At 36.5% G+C, this 19,719-nt stretch overlaps 1 protein-coding gene across 7 annotated transcripts in view; it reads left to right on the forward strand.

Annotated features, from left to right (window-relative positions):
* Nucleotides 1-19,719, forward strand: part of DLC1 (DLC1 Rho GTPase activating protein) — a 563,102-nt gene that overhangs the window by 340,388 nt on the left and 202,995 nt on the right. For all 7 annotated transcript variants that reach the window (XM_040490111.1, XM_040490112.1, XM_040490109.1 and 4 more), the window contains one exon: nt 9,558-9,591. In XM_040490111.1, the coding sequence (XP_040346045.1) occupies nt 9,558-9,591 (34 nt within the window). The remainder of the gene's footprint in view (nt 1-9,557; nt 9,592-19,719) is intronic.

The following is a 19,719-nucleotide window of genomic DNA, read 5'->3' on the forward strand; positions in this document are numbered from 1 at the left end:
ATTAATTGACCATATAATCATGGGTTTATTTCTGGGCAGTCTAGTTTGTTCTATTGATCTGTGTCTGTTTTTGTGCCAGTGCCATACTCTTCTGATTACGGCAGCTTTATAGTATATCTTGAAATGTGGGATTGTGATACCTCCAGTTTTCTTCTTTTTCAAGATTGTTTTGGCTCTTCAGAGTCTTCTGTGGTTCCATACAAATTTTAGAACTATTTGTTTTAGTTTTGTGAAAAATACTGTTGTTATTTTGATAGGGATTTCACTGAATCTGTAGATTTCCTTTGGGTAGTATGGACATTTTAACAACATTTATTCTCCCAATCCATGAGCATGGACTATCTTTCCATCTCTTTGTGTCATCTTCAATTTCTTTCTTCAGTGTTTTATAGTTTTCAGAGTGCAGGTCTTTCACCTCCTTTTTAAGTTCATGCCTAGGGATTTTGTTCTTTTTGGTGCAAGGTAAATGGGACTATGTTCTTAATTTCTCTTTCTGCTACTTCATTGTTAGTGTATATTTGCCTCTATAATTTTATCCCATCTATTAACCAAAATTATATTATACTGAATATATATACAGCATATATGTATATTATATTAATATAAAATATTAATATTACATACATCAAGTAATGTCTGAATCATATATGGAATTCATTTTAGTTCTAGTTCTGAGAAATTCAATAAATGATAAATCCCATTAAGAGTTCTGGTTAAATGATAAAACCCATTAAGAGTGGTAGACCCAGGTATCTCCTACAGCTCAGAGATCACCCAAAGTTCCCCACAAGTGCAGAAGATAAATCTTCTGCATTTTCTGATACAGGTATGACTTCCACATATGCCCTTAGTCCCTGCTGCTCCAGGTTGCACAGAATAGGGAGCCTGTTCCTCAGTGTAAGGACCCAAAAAGAATAGTATCACTTGTTGGCATCCAAGGGGGCCAAGAATAGACCCACCTAGTAACAGTTGGTGACAGGCTCCGAATTAAAGGTGAGGGCTGAAGGTGTTAGCTTCCAAACTGGGCTTTAGAAAACTTAAAACAAGTAGCTGACCAAAAAAGGAGAAATATTTTTTTTCACAGTAACACAAAAAATAATTACAAATAGTTAAAAATAAATAAAGGAGGAATGAACTTGAGAAAATAAGTTAATCTGACATAAGGAAGTGGAGGAAGCAGAGACAGACAACCTATACCTCTTTGCACTATTTCAGAATAAACAAGTACTTTTTTATATCATGATAACAAACCAAAATAATAGGAATACTTTACACTTAGGGAGCTCTTGGGCAAGTACTATGATAATCTTTGTGCAGCATGTTGTTGAATCCTCATAAATAGCTCTGAGATGTAGATATTACTTCTACCCTTTTTCTTAGAGATGAGGAAACTGAGCTCAGTTCTAGAAACTTGCCCAAAGTCACAGAGCCCATTGGTGACAGCAAGGAACCTAGTACTTGTTCATATCCACCTCTATCTTCTATTTCAGTCTTCAGTCTTGAACTCATAATTTGATTACTTATTTTTACAGCATAGCTTTTTATCTCGTTTAGTGCCACTACAGCGCGTAATAAAAGGCTGTGCATATAATGGATACTTAAGGTGTGTCTACTAACTGATTCACTAGAATGAAGCGTAAGAGGATGAGGATCTCAGGGCATGATACTAATGGCCAGGCATTCCAGAAAGGGGGTGGGGGAAAGGTCATCATTGAAGCATTTTAAGGAGAACAGTGATATAGTAATAAATTTTAGCATGGCTGGCTGCCTTGGAAATGCCCATGAGATACAGAGAGAAGTTTTTTGCGCACCAGCAAAAAAAACTGTGATTCAGGTTAGAAAAATAAGGACATGAACAAAATGAAAAAATCTATTATGAATCTAACATTGTTCACCAAGAAAAATAAACAGCCATTCTGAGTCAATTGTTCCCTGAATAAGTCACCTATCTTGAGTATCATGTTTACTGAAAATAAGTCTACATGTCTACGGCGCTCCTTAATTGTGAACTTTCATTAACCAGACTTTAAAAAAAACAGGCTACCTTGAATAACTAGTATTTCTAAATGGCTACCATATGCAACTCACCATACTTTTCAGTAAAGTAATAGTTTGGAAAAACTCACAAATTGAAATTTGAAGAAGTTACAAATACACAAAAAGGAAGAAATAATGCAATTTTTCTAGTGAAATTTATGAACATACTTAGCTACTTCAACAATTCTCTTTCCAGAATTACTAAGGCTGAGCATAAAATTAGATGTTTTAAAATATATAACTTAACAAATTCACAAAAATAAAACAACTTACAGCAAACGTCACAAAGTAGGATTAATAAGATATCACAATTATATAAAGCCATGTAAAAGGTAAAATGATTATGCCAAAATGGTAACTTCAATTAAACATTGTATTTAGCACTGAACTTTCATAATTACAAAGTTGGGAAGGGAGACATGATTTGTTAAATTTTGAAAGGAATTCACAACATGAAAATATATCTAAAGGATATTGAGTTCTGTCATGAATAATATCCTAATCAGTGGATTTGTTGGAAATGCAGAAGCATTAAAATTAAGAACTTCAATAAATGCTGAGAAGAGTTAAGTCAATGTGACTCAGCCATGGGTTTTTCTGTTTATGTAGCTTACAAAAAACAAAACAAAGCAAAAAAAATGACTTCCTTTTCAAATGAGTATAATAATTAGCTTTTTCTTAAGCCATGTTTCCAAGTAAAAATGGCCTCAGCAAGAGTTTTGTCAGGAGCTGGACAGACTTAAAATGAATATTTGGCTATCTGAAGTGAGCATGGAATGAGAATCAGATTCTGTACTTTGTTGAAGAGGAACCCACCAACTTTAAATACAGGAAATGTGAGTATGTTGAAAAAGAAAAAAAAAAAAAAGACAATTTAAAGGTTAGAAGCCCAACTTACATTTTTATCCAGACAGACAGGGTTGTCCCACCTCTGCTCAAGGGTGTGATCAGCACCAAAATATCCCTTAAGAATCAACTTCATCTTTACTTTAAACACTTACACAACTATTTTAAGCCAAGACCGCAAATTTCTTTACCACAGAATATAGATAAAGCTATGGTTTCAGTCTGCAAACCTGTAGGGACAGTTGTTAAAGTTTGTGATCTTGGCCAGGAAGAAAAAGCTTTCTCTGTATGGCTGACAACTTTTATTAAATAAGACATGTCAAATTCTTTTTGGAAATAAGGATATACAACATAAATTACATTTCTTGGGTAATTTCATGCGTTTATTTCACTCTGGTCACATACATGTGTACCCTGAAAAGAGTTCTCATACTAGCATGTTGTCTCTTCTCCTGTACCTGAATTTCCATTGTCTTCCATTGAATGATTCAGAAACTAAGTTAAATTGAAATTATGAATGCTAGAGGGTGAAACCTTGGTGAGCTTTGACTTCACCAGTCTTATGAATAATGATATAGCAGACAGTGCTTTAAGACCCAGACTCTACTCTGCTCCCCATTTGGCCAACTGAAGATCTGTAACATCGAGCAAGTCACCGATCTCTCTGGATCTCAACATCCTGATAGGAAAACTGACAGAGAAAGAATTAGATCAGTATTTCCTGATATATGGTTACATAGACTACTGGTGTACATCAGCTGATCCAGAGATAAATATTTTAAATTTGAATATTTATTTTCATGTGTATTGTGGGTAATATCAAAAACTCAAACCCATAAATTCATACATTTTATTTTTATTATTTGGAATAAGTCAAATAAAAAGGATATTTATTTCAATGTAATATTAAATTTTAGTAAGGGAATAATTTATAGGCAATACAAATATATAGTTAAAATTCAAAAGGTGGTATTTGAAGTACTTACTTTGGGAAACACAACTAAATGATATCTAAGTCCCCTTCACTATGAAGAGCCTATATTTTTAATAAGAGAATAATGACTGTCAGAGAAATACTTTGTAAACCAAAACAGACAATATCAGATTGCCAATCAGATGCAGCTTTTCAATGAACTTCTTTGTTCAAGTGGGAGCAAATAGAAATCATTGACTAGTTAACAATATCACAGACTGGAGTGATTTCAAAAGAGTCTTTAAATAAAGAGATGGAAACAAACCCATTTTTCAATGTACCTTCTTTTCTTTTATGTTGTCTTTCATGTCTTCCCAAAAATGTGAATCTCCAAACTCTTCCTGTTGCCCATTGTGCCCACAATAGGCTCTTGTGCCCTCATCTGAGACAGAGACTGTTCCTTCACTGATGGTTGTTTTCCTGCAATTTCTGAGGACATAATTACCCGTTTTGCAATTTGTCTGCAAAATATTTTTGTGGGAACAAAAGTGAATGTTTTTAAGGAAAAGGAATAAATTACTTTGCCACTGATTCTTGCTATATTTAAACAGGCAAATGAAGGGAATTCCTATAGAGCAAAACAGAATATCCTACACATTTCTGAGTGAACATGTCTAAGAAAATATGCAAAACAAGCACAACCTATAAAGAGAGAAAACGCAAAATAAATTGTAGTGCTTTGTTGTTTACCACAAGACAAAAAAAAAATTTTTTTTCATAGAATGTAAGATCTTTCAGTCTATCATAGCTGCCCATTGATTGAAGGATTGCCTTTCAAAGGGCCTTCTTAATGGTAGTGTTCTATGGTTCAGATTCCAAAGAACTAAGAGAAAAAATAATTTATGTAAGTGAGGGACATGGCATATTAATAAAAATAGCACATTAAAGAGGAAAAATCATACTCTGTTTCTAACTAAAAGCATCAAGAAGAAATTAGGTCAACTAAAATGTTTCAATTGTCATCACACAAAAACGAATTCAGATATGACATCTATTACTTATAGTACTGTTTGTTAGCAGCTTCTGTGTGGTTGGTGTAAGTTTCTAAAAGGTGTCCAGCTGAGGTCCCTCCTGTAAGAAAACCATTCTAGCAGCAGACCAAAAGAATCAACATATGTCTACAACATTTCCGGAAGGCATGTCAAAACCAGCATTTCCCCCAACCATGTTTCACGTCAAAAGCATAAACAGACACACACACAGTCTGAGCTCCCACACACAGCTTTAAAAGACCTCAGTAAGACAAAGAAAATTATTTTCTCCCCTTTTACTAAAAAGTTTTCTCTTTAGTGGCTTTTTAAAGTTGAGTTATAAAACCAGATCAATTTAAATGAAAATCTTTACTTGTGGGGAACTACTAGAGGGTCAGTATAGCCATTAAAAAAAAAAAAAAAAGATTGTTAACTTATCATTTGAATATCACAAAGAATAACAAGACCGCGAATGATTTTTTTTCCCTCTCATTTGGAAGTTATTAGTAGACTTCCCTTTGTTCCATTAAGAAATGAGAGAAGAAAATATGAAGTTACAGTGAACCCATATGGGCAGCAGGAAAATCGTATTTAATTGCTTTATTGCCAGAAATGTTAAATCACTTCCTGAGGATATAGTTCAAATGAAACATATGGCAACTATTAACAAAAACCCCTAATGAATTCAAAAATATGCTTTTTATAGGAGCTTTCTCATAAGCAACAGTCATGCATGTTATTTAAACCGTATATATGAATATGTATTTGCTATTTTAATTCCACAAATGTTTGCTGAACACCTACTCTGTATCAGTCTATACAGCCACTTTGCACGGACTGTCTTGTTCCCAGTGCAGGAATAGATATAACACTATAGAACCCCAAGACATGAAGCCCAAATCTAGCCATGCCTCTTCTCTGAAATGAAAGGCAAAAGACATCTTCTGACCAATGCCTCCTTCCCAAAAGTTCAGTGCCCAAGAAAACCGTTGCATTTGCACCCAGGTAGTCCTAATTACCTACTATCTACCCCCTCCTTTTAATGTCCCCCCAGCGATGGTGCTAATCATTGCCAGGGAGCATTCACTGCATGGGAACTATTCTCTGTTGTTGTGTATCTCCTTCAGTTGGATTGTGAATTCCACAAAGAAGAAGACTTTGCCAAGGGTTTCTGTACATAGGGTGATGTGAGGCATGTAACTTAGGAATCAACAAATAGCTCAAATTAATTGAAAATGAAGTGTCAGCATTTATAAAATTTACTCATAAAGCTTCCCTAGAGAGACAGTTCTCCCTCAAATTCAAAGATAAATCAGCTGAGAGACTTTCAGCTGTTATGGCTGGGTACATTAAACTTTGACTTTCCTTTCTTTAATCACACAGTTATGTCATGGAAAGGAGCCTTGGTGGCTTAATTAATCATGCAGAACATGGTGAGATTCTAAAGTAATAGGCATTGGCTACATGGAGACTAAAATATTTTTGCTTTATAGCACAACTCATTGCTTAACATTTTATTAAATATTTACTTATATGTGCTCAGTTATATACTTTGTAAACAAATAGAACAAAATAGGAAGAGGGCCTATCACTGGTCAACCTGTGATTTGGGGCAACACATTCACTTTGTCTTAAATGCCTTGGCTATAAGAAGAGAGAGCTTACTTAGATAATTTCTAAATATCTCACATAGATATTTCTGCACTATTTCATGATCTTGGCGTTTTATCATGGAATCTCTCCAAATCTTTCTCCTCCTTTGTTTCAGAAAGACTCTGATTAGTATTTTGAAACTCAGTGTTAATGACCTCAGAGGCCAGCATGCCAGTGGTTGTATCCTGGCTTCCATCACTGACTGTGACCTTGCATAAGTTACTTTCCTTTCCAGGACTCCATGGGGTTGTTCTAAGGATTCAGTGAGTTTATGCAGGTAAAAGCTTAAAACTGTGCCGTATCCATATTCAGAGCCTAGTAAGTGTTAGCTACTTTTTCCCCCTGAAGCACTTTCTCCATGAACTCCTTTTAACTGCTTATCACCAACATTTGCAGTCTTGTCACTGGAAGGGTTTCTGTTCCTTCTCAAAAAAGGTACATAAGAAGTAAACAAATATCACCAAAACTGTACAATAATTTTCCCATAAGGGGGGGGAGGGTGAGCGGCTTTCCTATAGTGTAGAATCTCAACAGTTTTCTTAAAGGGAAGGAGAAATAGATGGTCCTGCTATAAATGAAAGGATAATGAGGAAGATAATACCTAAAGCCTATGAAATCCCTTCGATGCCCTGGTCTCTGGTCATGACCCTGCACTCTGCCATTTACTCACCTGATATTCTCCTCATGGCTGGCTGCACCTGCGCCAGGAGGCAGAGTCAGCATTCATGCCCAGAGGACAAGAAGTGAACAACTACATGTAGACAGATATTAGGTCAAAATATACTTTCACCGTAGATTAATTTTGCCAAAATAAAACCTCCATTTTTTACCCATAGAGACATTTTCCCCTTATTTGAAAATTGCATCAGTCTCCAAATTCTGTAAGTTCCAAAGGTGAGGATCACAGCAGTTAATCAGTATCTCACAAAGAAGGTGGTATCTTGATATTTGATATTTTTGGAAATAAAGATTGATGCTATTTCCTCCCTCTCTCTTTCCCTCTCTCTCCCTCTTGCTTTCTCTCTGTGTCTCTCTCTGTCTCTCTCTCTCTCTGTCTCTTTCTGTCTCTCTCTCTCTGTCTCTCTCTCTCTCTCTCTCACACACACACACACACACACACACACACACACACACACACTTACAACAAAACTAATCACCCATTTAAGCCTACTAGCCTACTTCTCTTACCCCAACTCAGGACTTTGTCCCTGAAGAGAGGGAGAGACGTCAGTTGTAGACATCTTGTTTGGTCAGTGGTTTGGGGTTAAAAGGTATGAAATCCTAGTGGGTCAGATGGATCGAAGTCTTCCAGTACAACTTAATACCCTCATGTTTATGATATTATATACATGAATAATTGAGGTGAATGGGAACCAGAAGTTCAACTTCCTTAATTTGTTTTAGAATATCCACAGAGTAGAACTAGACATTTATACTTTAAAGTCTTTTGAAAACATCTCATTTTGAGCTCTGTTTTTTAAACAGTGATAGTGATAGATGATAGTTGCTGGGAATTGAACTTCTAGACCTCTCATATCGGTAAATTGACCCACTGGCCTAATGCCCATAGAAGCAAACAGTAACAGCAGCTACCTTTTCCTGAGGACCTTCAATGCTTTATAGAAGCTACTACAGTTGGTCCTCTCAGTGACCCTAAGAAGTAGATGTGATTGTCCCTGTCTAATAAAGGAGGAATCTGAGCCTTGAAGAGACAAGGCAGAGATTTGAAATGCCCAGACACCCACCAAACAATTTATTTTTTCTGCCTCCAAAACAGGACAAAGAAATTGAACTGTAAAAATTTTACCTAAATTCAAAAAATGTTTTTGGTTTTATTTATTGCCAACATCTTTTTCAGGGTAATAGGAGTTTTCAGAGAAGAAAAGAATTACATGATGATTGACAATTATTATACCTGGATCTAGTAACTTTACTGATAGTTCCCCAACTCTCATTTTTATTTTTATTTATTTTCAGCTTTATTAAGGTATAACTGATAAAATTATAAGATATTTAAAGTGTGCACCATGGGATTTAATATACACATACTTTGTGAAAGAATTTCCACCATCTGTTTGATTAACACATCCATCACTTCTCATGCTTACTTTTTTGGGGGGGTGTGAGAACACTTAAGTTCTACTCTCTTAGCAAATTTCAGTTATCAAAAAAAATCAATTATACAATACAGTTTTATCAACTATAGTCACCATGTTACACATTAGATCCTCAGACCTTGTTCGTCTTATAACCAAAACTTTGTACCCTTTTATCAAATTCTCCATATTTCTCCAGCCCTTGGCAACATCTCTACTCTCTGATTCTAGAAGTTCCACTTTTTTTTTTTTTTTTTAATTCCACATATAAATGATACCATGCAGAGTCTGTCTTGGTCTGGCTTATTTCACTTAGCATAATGTACTCTAGGTCCATGTTATTGCAAATGGTGGGATATCTTTCTTTCTCACGCGTGAATAATATTCCGTTGTGTATATACCGCATCTCCTTTATCCATTCATTCATTGATGGACACTTAGGTTGTTACCATATTTTGATTGTTGTGAATAATGCTGCAATGAACGTGGAAGTACAGCTATTTCCTTGAGATCCTCTTGTCATTTCCTTTGGATACATACCAGAAGTGTGACTGCTGGGTCATATAGTAGTTCTATTTTTTAATTTTTTGAGGAAACTCCATACTGTTTTCCTTAGTGGCTGTGTAATTTATACTTCCACTGACAGTACACAAGGGTTCCCTTTTCTACATATCATTGCCAACACTTGTTATTCTTGTCTTTTTCTTAATAACCTTTCTAACAGTTGGGAGGTGATACCTCATTGTGGTTTTGATTTGCATTTCCCTGATGATTAGTGATGTTGAGCACCTTTTCATGTACCTGTTGGCCATGTGTATGCTTTCTATGGAAAAATGTCTATTCAGTTCCCCTGCCTGCTCATTTCTCTACTGCTGGGTTCTGTTTAATATTTGCTGCATTTATGGTAGTTCATTTTATTCCTAATAACATTTTGATGTTTCTTTCTAGTGATAACATAATTTTTGTGGCTTTTTTTTTCAGGCTATTCCAGGTATTTCAGAGAAGGAAACGGCTGGTAAGTGGACATTTGGTTATGTTTTCCCTCCTATTTTCCTATTTTAGAGTAAAATTCCATCTTCATGTAGACATTTTATTAAATATCAAAAGTGTATAAATCTCATCAATTTCTAGGCAAATGTTATGATTGAATTTCTGAAAAATCTATTTGTTTTGCTCAGAATGTAAGAAAAAAATGTGGTTTTCTAACAGAACGTTACATCATGTTAGAATAAGATGTGTGCTTCTTGCAGCCTTACTTGTAACTATAACCACAACTTTTTTTCTTGAGGAAAAGAATTAGATGTTGTTTAGTGTACCAGGGAACAGCCTTTGGAACTCAATTGTCAATAATCATCAAGATTTATTTTCTCGTCTTAAATAGCTTACAATAGTAGTCACAGAACGAAGTGTACTTATTTAAAGCTGATGCTATACCATCAAAAGTATAATTTTGAAGCAATATGAATGATTGTATGAGAAAATTAGAAAATGTATCTATGCTCTGGGCTATGATTATAACGCTTAGCAGTACCATGGGAAATGGATAAAGACTAAGGAGAAACATGGAAATGTGAAAAATTAGACTTGGATTGATAGAATCAGGTGCTTTTCAAAAATATCTTTTGATTATCCTCAGTACTGTTTTATGTTTTATGTATAATAATAATAATAATCTTTTTTAAAAATTGAAGATATACTACCAAACTTGAAGCATATCACTTAGAAATTTGGTGTTTGTGACTTTGTAAGAACCATGTTAAAGTTTCTGCTATCATCTAAATGTTGTCATGACTTAAATGGCCTCACACGAAAGCATTAGTTTGTCCGATAATTTTTATATGGAGGATGTTCTCTTTCTAGTTCAGTGACCCTACTTTTGCCACCGGGTAGTTTTCACCAAAAAGCTTTCATAGTTTGTATCCTTCCATGAGCTTAACTTTTCTCTCCTGTTTAGGCTATATCTGATATCTTGACCCTAATATGTTGAAAGGTAGCCCTTCAGAACAGAAGGAAAATACTGAACTGGCAGTTTGAGAGAAAAATTGTTCAATTTAACAAGGCAGTGGTATTTAACGGGTTCATAGCATGTAGTAAATGAATTCAAATTATAGTTCCAGTGCTCTAATACCTTAAATAGATGTGTTAGTATCTAGCTGGTGGGACAAGAAATAAATGGTTAAGTAACATTTACATCACAAAGAGAAAGAAGGTCAAAGTCATGCTTTATCTTGGGTTGTGACAGTCTCTGTAATTTCCAAGAGTAGGTGCAATTTAAACAAAGTTTATAACAGCAAAGTTGCCATCTTATTCCAGAATGTCAGCAAATTCTTTTACACCCTAAGGAGAAAATTAGGATGTGAATTCTTGGCTGGGGGATGGGGCAGGGGAAGGAAGAAGGGATAGAAATGCCACTGCTTGAGGGAATGGCGAGCCAAAGAGTTACTTTTCCTTCTGCCATTTAAATAATTTCGGTTTGATAGGGAGAAGCCTTCAGTGTTTCAAGCTTCTCAAATATTTTAAAGATAGTTTTATTAGAACAAAGAACTAATTAAACAAGAAGCATAAATATAATGAAACCACCACTTTTTATCATGATCTAACCACAAAAAAACCCCCAAAATATGAAATGGTCACTCTTTAATGATTTGAGTCATTTCTATAATCCTAGGGCACCAATGAAAAGAGCTGATAAATTCCATTCCAAAAGCGGTTCCACAAGGTGATCTGTGAAAATAAGGTCTACCCATTGATACATATGACCTGTCCAGGCCCCCAGATGTCTGACCCAGGATGGACTAATTTGAACAGAACCTGGCTTCTATATATTAAAACATTAGAATAATTGGAATTTACTCCAGCGTGGATTTTGATGCAGATTTGTTGAGAGTGTACTGATGAGAAGGAAATGTAATTTTGTTTGATAATTATAGGAAAGAAATTATTTTTTAAGAATCGGTGAATTTATGTGTCAAGATAAAGACTTGTGTTTGAATATTTTATTAATAATGGTAACAGATTTGACAATTAAAAGAGAATGACTTACTTCTAGTTTTAAAGGACCATAATGGCCTAAGCAAACGGTTCTTGTATTACTAAACTTTATTATGCCCCATTTAAAATATTTTCAGTTATATACAAATGTATTCCTCTTTATGAATCTCTGTTTTTAAGCTCTGCTAGACAGAAGAATGGCAGTGAAGGAAGAGGACCTACTCAATCTTCTGAGGGTTAATTGAGCTCTTAAATAGGATTAAGCTTCATTCCCACCCTGAGGCCTGTCATTTTTTTTTTTTTTTCTGTCTTGTTAAATGAATGTAGCCTATTGTTCCATATTAAGAAAGTCTATTTTTAATCTGTGTGACCTCTCATCCAAGCCAACTGGAACCAATCCCACCAGGCCTTGTGAAGCTCTTAAAAAAAAAAAAAATCATTTTGGGTACATTCCATTAATAATTCTTGAGATACAGTTGTGTGGTTGTTTCTGTGTGTGCTTTAAGTAGACATCTTCTATTCTGATCCATGTTGCTATGTAAATACAGCCTGGTGGAATTAATCTTGCTGCTCATCTTCCACCTTGTGATGACAAAAATCTCCAAGGGGAGACACTTTTGAAAGAGCCTCCTGTTGGTTCATTCATTCCAGAAATACATATCGAGCAGCAACATATACTAGATGTCTTTTTAGGTTCTATCAAGGAAGCAGTTTATGAATAAGGCATGTTCCTTTCCCTGAAGGAACTTAGTCTCAATGCTTTATTGGGCCAGCATCTTCCTTTTCCTCTTCTCAATTGAGAATTTCTTAAACCACCTTATTCAGAAAGCTTACCAGGAAACGAATCAAAGTATCAAAATGTATGTTCTCAGGATCTGAAATGGGGTGCAATTAATTTATTTTAAAAAATCATAATTAATCACATAAGTATTTGTGTGTAATTGTATCCAACACATAATATTTTCATATAACTCCCTTATACCACCAGCATCTGTATGCCCCTAAAGAGTGGGCCTAATGCCATTGGTATGCTCTCTAGCACATCTGCTTCCTATCTGTGTGGCCTTGAGCAAGTTACTTAACCTCCTCATTTTCCCATTTCTAAAGTATAAATAAAGAAGCTGCCATGTTGTTGTTGTAAGGCAACAATGCTTGGCACAAAATAGGCCCTGAAAAAATGGTAGCTGTTTTTTATGATAATTAGTTGTGCTTATAACTACCATGTGTACAAGCCAAATAGAAGCTAGCTGTGTTACTACTGCCCATGTCTGATCCAAGAGCTCTTAAATGCTTCCTCAGGGCACCAATTAACAGTTAAGCAGCCATCCATGTGGAAAAAAGAGATCACTTTCTCTGTAAGCCTTTGAGTGAGTTACTTCAGACAGAAGTTATCACAGCACACACAGAGTTGGTCATATTTTAACCTCTCGTTAGAAATTCCTGTCTCTATTAGGGTGAAGTTCTCTCTTGTGAACAGATAATCTTCAACTTTCACAGTTTGTCCATGAGAAATGTATACCCTGCATCCTATTTTCCTAGGACTGTATTATCCACTACATCCCTAGTCCCTGGGGTAATTGGATAGTGTCTTCCCAATTCCCACCCTTCCTCCCTCACCCCCTACACACAGTCCTGTCAACACTGCCTTCTAATCAACCCTCGTCCCTTCTCCCTGCCATTGCATTAATGCAGTCCTCCACTTCCCATGGACTTTTGCCACAGCAACCAGAACTGGTGTCCCTGACTCAACCTGTCATTACACCAGTCTACTCTCTACACTGTCACCAGAGTGATGTTTGAAAAGGACCACCTGATCGTATCAATTTCTGCTTTAACTTTTTCCTCCTCCTGGCTCTCTACAGGGTAAGGTCAAATTGCCTGCATCATACCTGGCCATTTGTAATCTGGAAGCAGTCTAATGTATTATGCTAGATAATGTCCATTTTGTCACCCAGATCTACTACTTCTTGTCAACTCTGTGCCCTGGCGGCTGACCAGTGTCGACAGAAAGAACCAGGGGACTGCCCACCTTTTTGTCTTCCCTATTCCTTCAATTCCCTTCCCTGTTCCTTCCCTATTCCACCAATAAGAGGAGACTGGGAGGAGAGGAAGGCAGGGTGTGACATTGGGGCTGTGGAGTTGGGTAGTTAGCCCCCATCTGTTTCCCAAGGAGTCCCTGCCAGCTTCTCTTAGGTGACTCTTTCCACACAAGTCCCAGGTACTGAAAACCATTCTCTCCTCTGGCCTTTGTGGCTTCCCTAAATTTATATATAATTCTGTTACTAAACTTTCCTCAGTTACCCAATGTAGCATCTGTTTCCTGTGAGGAGTCTCACCAATATACCTACCAATATTTTCTCCCCTTTCTCTTCCCTTGTGTTGGTTTGCTGGTTTGTTCATCCAACTTCAGCCATCTCATACAGCCACAGAGCCCTTTCTAGCTCTGTGTCTTTCTACTTTTGCCTGCATCATGCGACCACCTTTCAAAAATATAGATGATAGGCAGAGATAGAAAAGGAGATAAATGGCTTATTCAGAGGGAAAAAGATATGGACATTCATCCTAAATGAATATAATTTCATTTAATTGCGTGAGAGATAAAAATGTCTACACTTATGATTTAGAACGTGTCCTCTATTGCATAGATGCCTATAAATTAGAGAATTAGCATTGCATTTTAGTTACCCAAGTGTGACTGAGCATATTTGAAAAGTAGCAGTATAAAGTAATATGAAATCTCTCATTCTAAAGTTAAATCACAGAACACCTTGCAAATTTTGTCAGAATGCATGGCAGCTCTGAAAAATAGACCATTATTATATTAACCAAAAATGGCAAGGTTTTTGCCCTGAGTGACTTGAAAATTCTGCTTGTTTTATTAGATCCAACAATATTGTCTCCTTAATGAATTACTTCCTAAGCAGAGTTAGTCATTGATTTTTCCGTGCCCCTAGAAAACTCTGTGTTTGTTACTGCAATCTTACTATCTTGCTTTGTGGTATGCCCTCGTGTCTAGGCCATGAGCTTTTCTAGATAAGGGATATTGTCTGTGTGCCCTATAATTAAAACAGCTAATAAGCACATAAGTGAGTGTTCTGTAAATACATGTTAACCAATAAATTATAACTACAAAGATGCTTTGACTTCAATCTTAATGATTTAATGTTAATATAGTTCTAAAAATTTATATAACTCACTCTCCCCCCTCCCATTACTCCTACTACCCCCATAACTGCCAAATATTTCAGCTGGGTAATTAATTAATGGTGTTATTTGTGGACCTATCTCATACAAATATGTAAAGCGCACCATTGAGAAGATGACTTAGAATCTGACTTTGTTTGCATTCCTTGGTCATTTTTCTTAGAATGTTTGTACTCCTGCCTTTAGGTTAGTTTGTTGGCCAGAAAATGTTAAAACCAAGATAATGAATAATTATAGCCTGAAACACTTGTGAAAGATAGCTTTCAGAAGCATGTAACAGATTCACAGTCTCTCCACATTTTGTGTTGTGGCTAGTAAGGCAGAACATAGAAATCAAATACTTCTTTGTGACAAATGTGTGAGGGGAAAAATCAGGGTTTTCATAATTTCATTCCAAGTTCCTTGTAAACACACCTAATAACAAAGCCCAGATTTGGTGCCTTTTGGTATTAATTTTCTTGGCTGCCTTTGATCACTGAGAAGAGAAATACAGATGACAAAAACAAAAACACAAAAACCCAAAACTGAAATGCAAAGATATTCCCCTTTTTCCAATCTGATTATCATTGCTTGATTCAGGGAATTATCCATGTGATGTATTTTGCTCTAAATCAGGTTTCAATATCTACAGATATTGGGATTTAATGAAAGAACAAAAATATGACCACTCTATTTCAGTTTTCCTTTGAAACATTCTGCTCCATATCATGTCTCCATTTTAGTACAGATCAGACTGGTTTTAGTGCTGTCCCACTAGACCGTAAGCATCTTGAAAGATGGAATTTCGTTTTATTCAACTTATACTCCCAGTGTATGACATTACAGTAGTTGCTTGATATTTGATAAATGAATAAACAAGATTTTTTTAAAAAAAATCAACAAATGCTTTACTCCATACATATAATACTCCCAGAGCCAAATGCAGAATCTTATCATTCTATTCTAAGTGAAGTGTTTTCTGTGACTGCAAAGAACCCCAGCTGTTTTACAGGGTTCGGCAGGATCTGAAAATTGTCTTTATCTGGCCAGGCTGGGCTTTGGCCAACATTCCAAACTCTTTATTCCCTTTCACTCTCCAAAAATGAATTTCATTATTTTTATACTAGTAGCTTATAAATACTCACTTGCTCCACTTTTCTTAGTATTATGGTCTCTGTTTGCTTGCTTTTTTATGAGGAAGGAATTTAGGGTATGCCCACACATAACCTCTCAGTTTCTCTGAAACCCAATGTAAACTAATCCATGAAAAGTTGGTTGTGGTTGACTGGGCTGTTGAGAGGAAACACATTAGCTTTCAGGTATCAAGGAGTTCATGAAAAATATAAGTAAGCCATTCTTAAATGCCAAAAATCTTGAATTCATAGGATATTTTTCAGTACAGGTAATTTTCTAAATCTATTTCTAAATGTTCTGTTGGTATTTCATTTATTACCAAGTAGGAAAAGTAAATCTAGTATGTCACCAGAACCAATCAAATATATTTCCTTTCCTTCCCAATGATATTTCAAGCAGCACAGGTACATGATAATTTCTCTTTAACAAGTTGCAATTTGAATGATTCCCCCTGTACTTGGAGTGGTCTTCTCAGGTCTCCATAGCCAAAGGTGGCTGGATCTTTCTATGACATGTAGTGATACCTGTGATGTATTCCTGTTCATGAATTATCTTCCCTATCAGGCTCTGAGTTCTTGAAGGTATAAACGCCCTCCATTTTATCTTTGTCACCCTGCACCCAGTGTAGGATCCTTGCACAAGCAGATACCCAAACAATAGTTTTGAATCATGCATGCACTACATTAATCTTAAGTCTATCAACTACCATAACTCTTCACATTTGACGAGCTTAAAACTTCTTCCTCCAAAAAGCCTTGTGCACATTCTGTTCCCTGCTTCATCCCTTGAAAGAATGGCAATCAGGACTGGGAAGAGGGAGCGAGGAACTACCAGTCCACGCTAATGAGGCAGTTTTGCATTAAGTATTTTAATTGACATTGACCTTTTATCACTAGAAAAATTAACATGTCCTTCCAATCTTCCCTGAAGAACAATTTATTAAAAGGCCCCTTTCCATCAGTTTTGTTTTACAGAGCAATAGAAGAACTTTCAGGTAGTTTAACAATCTTATCTGATCATTTTTAGATGCCCTCAAATATTTACTTTTGCAGAATTCACAGTGCACAGTTTGCAGTTCAGTTACTTTTATTAATCATATGAATACATAGACAAATATGTACCCACAAGATAGTTGTACATTGATTCTACTTTCTTAGGGAGGTGCATGTACTTTGGAAAGGTACACATAACAAGTATTACTTTGACCTGAGTGTGAAATGACCTACCACTCTACTGGTATGACTGTGCTTTTCTTCTCTCACTGACCATCCTTTGGTTTGAAGGACTCTGATTTGTTTTTCTAGAGGCAAAACTTTGAGATCAATCTCTCTCCCAGATGGATGCGTAAATATTTCTATTGTAGACTAAAAATCACATTTTGAGATGTGGTTTATCTAAATGAGAAATCCAAGGCAGTTATTAACAACCATAACAAACTTACTCATGCCCAAGACAAGGCTGGTGCCCATTTTGTTGTGGGAAGGCTGTGCCGAACACCAGTCTGGCTATTTCAGGAGAATGGATCAGGAATTCAAAAAGCTATTTTCTCCTGATTACTGTAATCAGATAGAAAAGATTTTATAGGGCGCCTGAGTGGCTCAGTCAGTTGAGCATCCAACTTCATTTCAGGTCATGATCTCATAGTTCATGAGTTCAAGCCCCACATTGGACTCTGTGCTGACAGCTCAGAACCTGGAGCCTGTTTGGATTCTGTGTCTCCCTCTCTCTCTGCTCCTTCCCCACTAGTGCTCTGTCTCTCTCCACCTCTCAAAAATAAAGAAACATAAGTAACTAAGTAAGTAAATAAATAAATAAATAAATAATAAAGATTTTCTAGGAGTGATGTTTAAGCAAAATGATCCCCTAAAGCCCCCACTTACCCACCACAATGGGGTTTTGATTTTTGTTTTAAAATTTTGTCTAACCAGAAAACACATTCCAGTGACTCCCAACTGCTAATATTATAAGCTTCTTTTTAATATAAATGTTCAATCAATTCTTTCCTAGGGATTTAAGGAAACTAGTAAATGGAGGATAATAGTACAGTTCTTCACTTCTTTAATTTACCTTTTTAAGTCTCTGGTCTTCTTGGATATATTTATCCAAATATTTTCCCTGCTGTGCTATGATTTCCTGAAAGGCAGACATTTTCTCTTCATCTGCATAATGCCAGCCTCTTAGAAGGTCTTTGACTTAATGTTTGTAGAATGAATGGTTGAATGAATAATAACAGCAAGCATTTACTCTGTGCCTGCACTTTCCTAAGCACTTTATAGATACAAACTCAGTAAATCCTCTAGCAACCCTATAAGGTAAGTGTTACTGTTTTCCATATTATAGAGATGAGGAACCTGAAATTCAGAGGTTGCCTAAAATACCCAAAGTCACACTTTGCCCGAGGCAGGATTCAAAGCAAGCAACACAGACTAGTATGCATGCTCTTAACTACTATGCTGTATGCTGTATATAGTGGTTAAATGCCAAGACTCCTCAGGCTGATGAATAAATTTTTCCATAACCTGACCTTGACCTTCCTTCCCAACCTTATCTCCCATCCTCTTCTAACATGTACCTTCCGCTGTAGCCATGGTAGCAACAACACTTTTCCCCTAAATTTGCTTCTATGTAACTTGACCTTTGATCCTCCTATTTCCCTTCCATAAATTAACTCCCTCAGCTCCTAAGGTCTCATTTGGGTCTCACCTTCACCATGAAGTCTTCTATGCCGACTCCTGCTCATATTAATTTTATGCTTTCTGAAATATGGCCATTTTCATACTTAATGGTATATATGGATTGTCGTTTTCTGTCAAGTGATTTGTCTCAGCACTGCCTCCAATAGTCTTTTTTTTTTTTTTAATTTTTTTTTTTCAACGTTTATTTATTTTTGGGACAGAGAGAGACAGAGCATGAACGGGGGAGGGGCAGAGAGAGAGGGAGACACAGAATCGGAAACAGGCTCCAGGCTCTGAGCCATCAGCCCAGAGCCTGACGCGGGGCTCGAACTCACGGACCGCGAGATCGTGACCTGGCTGAAGTCGGACGCTTAACCGACTGCGCCACCCAGGCGCCCCTGCCTCCAATAGTCTTAAGCATGTTTTTAAAAATCACTTACCTGGGCGCCTGGGTAGCTTAGTTGGTTAAGCGTTCAACTTCCACTCAGGTCATAATCTCACCATTCATGGGTTCAAGCCCTGCACGGGGCTCTGTGCTGACAGCTTGGAGCCTGGAGCCTGCTTTGGATTCTGTGTCTTCCTCTCTCTCTGCCCCTTCCCCACTCGTGCTCTGTCACTCTCTGTTTCTCAAAAATAAATAAACATAAAAAAATTTTTTAAATCATTTAGCATAACGCTGTACACCTAAAAAGGGTATTTTTAATAAATAAACTTTATTTTTTAGAGCAGTTTTAGATTCACAGAAAAATTTAGTGGCAAGTACAGCTCAAATATATGACATTCGTTTAAAGGCAAAACTATGGATTTAGTAAAAAGATCAGGGGTTGGGGATAGAGAGACATGAATTGATGAAGCACAGAGGATATGGGGGATAGGGAAGCTTTTCTGTGTGATACTGGAATGGTAGAGCATGTAGGAGCACCTGGGTGCCTCAGTTCGTTGAGTGTCTGATTCCTGACTTCCACTCAGGTCATGATCACAGGGTCCTTGGGATCGAGCCCCACATAGGGCTCCATGCTGAGCCTGGAGCTTGCTTAAGATTCTCTCTCTCTCTCCCTCTGCCCCATTACCCCACTCTTTCTCTCTCTGTCTCTAGAAATGAAATGAAATGAAATGAAATGAAATGAAATGAAATGAAATGAAATGAAATGAAATGAAAT

Source organism: Herpailurus yagouaroundi, unplaced genomic scaffold, assembly GCF_014898765.1.
Source record: "Herpailurus yagouaroundi ecotype Mexico unplaced genomic scaffold, PumYag 181, whole genome shotgun sequence".
Classification (NCBI taxonomy): domain Eukaryota; kingdom Metazoa; phylum Chordata; class Mammalia; order Carnivora; family Felidae; genus Herpailurus; species Herpailurus yagouaroundi.